This window comes from Galeopterus variegatus, unplaced genomic scaffold (genome assembly GCF_000696425.1).
Source record: "Galeopterus variegatus unplaced genomic scaffold, G_variegatus-3.0.2 Scaffold3644, whole genome shotgun sequence".
NCBI lineage: Eukaryota > Metazoa > Chordata > Mammalia > Dermoptera > Cynocephalidae > Galeopterus > Galeopterus variegatus.
Genome location: NW_007729755.1, coordinates 120,054 through 125,233, shown reverse-complemented (window position 1 = coordinate 125,233; position 5,180 = coordinate 120,054). Strand labels below are relative to the sequence as shown.

The 5,180-nt window shown below is 38.5% G+C and overlaps 1 protein-coding gene across 1 annotated transcript in view; it reads right to left on the bottom strand.

Annotated features, from left to right (window-relative positions):
• Window positions 1-5,180, bottom strand: part of KCNU1 (potassium channel, subfamily U, member 1) — a 57,790-nt gene that overhangs the window by 39,459 nt on the left and 13,151 nt on the right. The window contains exons 3-6 of the mRNA XM_008585621.1: window positions 3,834-3,895; window positions 2,658-2,748; window positions 1,456-1,567; window positions 399-474 (exon numbers count right to left, since the gene is read on the bottom strand). Coding sequence (XP_008583843.1) covers window positions 399-474; window positions 1,456-1,567; window positions 2,658-2,748; window positions 3,834-3,895 — 341 coding nt within the window. The remainder of the gene's footprint in view (window positions 1-398; window positions 475-1,455; window positions 1,568-2,657; window positions 2,749-3,833; window positions 3,896-5,180) is intronic.

Sequence of the window (5,180 nt, the reverse complement as noted above, 5' to 3'; positions counted from 1 at the left end):
TGTGAAAAAAAAAATGTATCTTATTTCACCAAGCCAGAAGAGACGTGATTCATGGAAACAGATATGTGGAGCTAAAGCCTCCAAATTGCTTTGATGGTTTTGTTTGTTTGTTTGTTTTTTGGTGGAGGGACCCAGAGTTAAATCCAAAATGAACTAATACATTGTAGGTTTATGAAACAAAGAGTAAACAAGCTCTTTAAAATTATTGCAGACTTTTCAGCCAGGGTGATGTAATACAAGGGGAGAAGGTGAATAGTATCTTGGGATCTGAGGAAGTTCATGATTTTTTGCATCAAAATTCTGGTGGGAAGTGAGTTGAGTTTAAGATTCGGTTAACATTTTCATTTTCTAATCTAAACTGGCACGTAAGCAGTATTTCAGGCAGGGCTAGCATTTACCTGGTCCTGATGGCTCGTAGAATTTGCAAGATTTGAGGGAGTTCTAGCAGCCGCAGTGCTCTTAGGAACCTTAAACCTACAAAGCAATCAAAAGGAGAAAGCTGTCAAAAGAAAAGGGTCACCCCAGGTAATAGCCTGACTTATATGACACAATTGGCATGACTTTTATTCTCTTCTCCCTGAAATGCTCAAATATTATGTACTGTAATGTTATAGCTTTAAGAGAATGAGCTGCAGTTTAAATCCTAGCCCTGACGCTTAAGAGCTGCTGTAATCTAAAACAATTCCCTTAACTTCTCTGGTTCCTCATCTGTAAAAAGGGATTATAATAGTACCTACCTCACAGAGTTGTAGAGTCAATATAAAGCATGCAGAAACATGCCTTGCCTATAGCAAGCACTATTTATTTTACTGTGTTTAAATCTTCTTTAGAATGCAGAGCAAATTTTCCATAAACCACTTAAACTCCTGACTATGCAACCTTTATGATATGCTCCTCAATGTTTGTGTGAGGTTTGACTCTATGTAATTTGATAATAGCAATAGCAAGGAATAGAACTGCTATTTACTTTATAGATAATAAATAATAATATAAAATTGCATAAAAACAGATAAAAGCTCCCTAATGTTCATGCACTATCAACACATCCACCTTAAAGACAAAACAATTAATTAAATAGTTCTCCAACATGTTGTAGCACGTCTGCATATGTCAATCAGCATTTAAAGACCAAGGGAGGCTTTTTACCTCCCCCAGTTCATGTCGGATCCCAGCATAAAGGGGCCCCAGGGGAAATGTTGGAGGCTTGTCCCTCAGTCTGTAGACAAAGCCACTCCACCAACAACTACTGAATACCTACTGTGCACTGGGTGCATTGGTAGGTGCTGAGGTCAAAAAAGTGGTTTGTGCAAATGTATTTATATTACAAAACCATACAGTTAAGGTGAGAGAGTTTTAAAACGGCCGTCAAGCATTAAAGAAAAATGAAGGATAGATACTCACAAATGAATGTTTTTATTTTTTTAATATTGCTACTGACTCTCACAACACACTTACCCAGCCAATTACTCTTTAAGTAATAAGAAATAAAGGTTGGTGGGATGGTAAAGATGTCTACAATTGAATTCCTCTCCAACCAGAACTTGATCTTGTCATCAGCTGCCAGAAACTATGAAACAGAACACGAACACCCCAAATCCTATTACTCTCGAGAATTTTAAAGTGAACACAAGAAATGGCATTATTCAGCTACATTTCATTTACCAGCTGAGGTTTTGCATCTTATTCTATTTATATACATGTATATGAGTAGAATGTATAGATATGTATACATTTATGTAGCTATAGAGATTGTGCCTTTAGTGGCTGTTCAATAAATGGACATATACCCATTTTACTTACTGGATCTTAACTCTCACACTTCAGAATAAACACTTTCCTGCTGTTCATAGAGCTTTCTGATATATATAATTATATACATAAAATCCCCTACTTGTGAGCAGTGAAGATACACGTAAAAACAAGATTTTGATGGTCAGTGTGGTTTAAGGGAAGAGAATAAAAATACGTATTTGTGTGTGTGTGTGTGTGTGTGTGTGTGTGTGTGTGTGTGTGTGTGTGTGTGTGTGTGTGTGTGTGTGTGTGTGTGTGTGTGTGTGTGTGTATAAAATTATATCTGGAACATGTTTATATATACATACATATGTACATATATTACACACACACACACATACAGGCACACACACATATACATACATACAGTTTCCCACAAACATAGGATGAATAAATCCATTGAAATGGAGACCTAAGATAGGTATTTAATAAATGCTGGTCGAATTAGGGAACTATTTAATAAATCAGTGTAACAAAAATGAAACAAAGACACAAAAGTATTTTATGTAGTTAGATGACACATATGCCACCAGTGGGGCCAATGATATCTTCAGAGACTTGTTATTTAAGTTCGCTAGCTTGTGATTATTAATAAAGCTTTCTCAGTGGTAGGCGAGAAGCCAAAATAAAAAGGACATTATGATAGGGGGATGGTATTCAACAAAGGAATCATTTTCATTTGTGTTGGAATTTTTGACCTGGTTTAAAGTTTCAAGTGCAGGAGAGATAATTTCTAGGTCCCATCACAGACCCTCTCTCTTTAGAGCCTGAAACTTAGGCAGACTGTAGAACGAGGCACACGCAGACCTCTTTCTATTGCACTTGTTGTGTTTGTGTATTTACACCCACTTTCAATAGGTACTTACTCTCAACCCAAAATAGAAACTAAAGAAAGCGTTGAAAGTCAAATCAATAGGGATGGTTTTGTCTTCGTATGATGAACAGCTTCTAACAGGGCTGGAAAAGAAACAAGGACAGTTTGTAAAAATGAACATTTTAAAACCGGTGTCTATATAGGGCCAAATAAAGGGAAAGTGTAGGCAATTTTCTATTTATTTACTGTGAATGGTCAATGCAGACACTTAAGTTCTGATCTCAAGGGAATTACTTTTCTTTTAGAAGAACGCAGGGACAAAACCACTGGATTGCCCGCGGAGCTGAGAATCACAGGAAAATTACCCACCATTTCCTCCACAGGGTTTATTGGTTCTATTTAGATTTTATCAATGGGGATTCAGATCCATAGAGATTATGTGACTTTTCTTGGTTTGCAAGACCATCTATCTAGTCAGAATACTATTGGCTTCTGTACCCTTCTGATATAGAGTTACTCTAGGTCAAATGAACTGATTTGAACCAAATTCAAAGAAAATTTCCTGGAAGATGTTAGGAATTTGCAAAATAAAGACAACCAGTTTCCCTAGGTTCTCTAATGTTGCCTGGATTTTGTGGCTTTGCAAACCTAATTTTATTGCAGCTGGAAATTCAATATAATTCCAAGGACTGGCATAAAATTCAGATTGAATTGGATTTTGTTCACAAAAACTGTTCGAGCCTTGCAATACAAGAAGGGAATGTCATCAGAGGAGAGCTGACAACAATCTGCTCCCTTATTTCCCAGGTGAAGTTTAACATTTTCTTTTCTCAGAACTACCCAAAGTTGTTTAAAAAGTATGAGAAATCCTGAAACTAGTACAGAAACTACTACAGAACTTCGGCTTGAACACCTAAGGAATCCCAAAGCACGCAAAACCTTCCTAAGTCGTCCAAGTGAAGAGATGGCATCTGGAGGCTTAGGAGCGAGCCCACCACCCCAACTGCTAGCAATGGAGGCGCACAGGATGCAGGGAAACCCCTGCTCTTTTTACAGAGCTGGGTTGAGTGTTTACTGGAGAGAACTAAACATATCATTTTTTATGAGCTTCTGTGTGTGTGCGTGCCTGTGTGAAAATTTATTCAGCATTATCTCTAAGGAGAATATTCCAAACTAGCTGAGCAACTTACTAATACAGCAGACAAGGGTGACTGGGGACTTTACTTACTCAGCAGAATTGATGAAATAGATTATGAGAGACCCGATGCTTAGTACAAAGACAAGGATCACCTAAAACAAAAAGCAGGGACAAATGTACAAATCCATTTTATTGACATGGAATTAATAAACAAATAAAACTGTGTGTTTTTTTCTTTTTGCCTTGCCTATATATGTATAGCCATTTATTCAGGCATTCGTTCATGTTAGCATTCAGTTACCAAAGAAAAATTTATTGGACCTCTACAGAGTATTCAATAAACGAGTATGTGTCCACTTCACTTACCTGATTTTAACTGTCACACTTCAGAATTAACAGTTTGCCTTTCCTCCTGCTCCTAGAGCTTTGTGATCTCAAGATGTCCTATCATTTATTCATTCATTCACTCGTCAAGCATGCATTGTGTGCTTAATATGTGTTATGCACTTTATCGCATGCTAGCAAATGAGGGCTCTTGGATATAGGCCCTGGACTTGAACTGCCCATAATACTGTAGAAGCAAAAGTCCCAAACATGTACGCCACAAAGGATAGTCAGAATTTTAACAGGAGGGAAAGTGCTACAGGTGAAAATAAGAAAACGATTGTTTGTAACATGCCAATGCATCTGGAAGGTAAAATAACCGAGCTTGTGGAATGCAATCACAAAACTGTCTATTCAAAGCACTCGATATATCTTTGGTAGCCTCCAGGACTTTTCAGGTCGACTTTGGGTAATTTAACATTCCTCCAGTCATTTCTAATCCCCAAACTATCCAGCTTTTTAATGTGTTCAGTGCAGTGTAGTTCTAATAATAAAACTCTGAATTGTATTTTACAATTAAAGCTTTACTCCCTTCCAGCTCAGATGCTCCTTAGGTAGGCTGCCCTTATTGGAAAAGTGGTCAGTTTCTTCTCTATTAACCCTTTCTGGGTTTTTATCCCTTATTTCCCACTGAAGAGGCTACCTCAGGACTCTCCAGAATTGTACGTCAGTGTAAGGAGTGGGCAGGAAGGGAGCCAGGGCAGGATACGTCTTGCTTGAGTGGCACTGGAGCCTGATGTTGTCACCCTGGGCTCTTTGGGAATGGAAGGTGTTTAATATCTACTTTCAGTGCTGGTAAAGTTTGGATGTGTTGTCCCCCCAAAACTCATATGGAAATCTGATCCCCAATGTATCAGTGTTGGGAGCGGTTTGAATCATGGGGGCGGATCCTTTATGAATGGATTAATGCTCTCCCTGGAGGTTGGTGGTAGTGAGTGAGTTCTCACTGTATTAGTTCCCAGGAGAGCTGGTTGTTTAAAAAGACCCTTGCAACCCCCCCCCCACTTGCTTCCTCTCGCCCTGTGATCTGCTTGTACCCACCAGCGGCCTGCC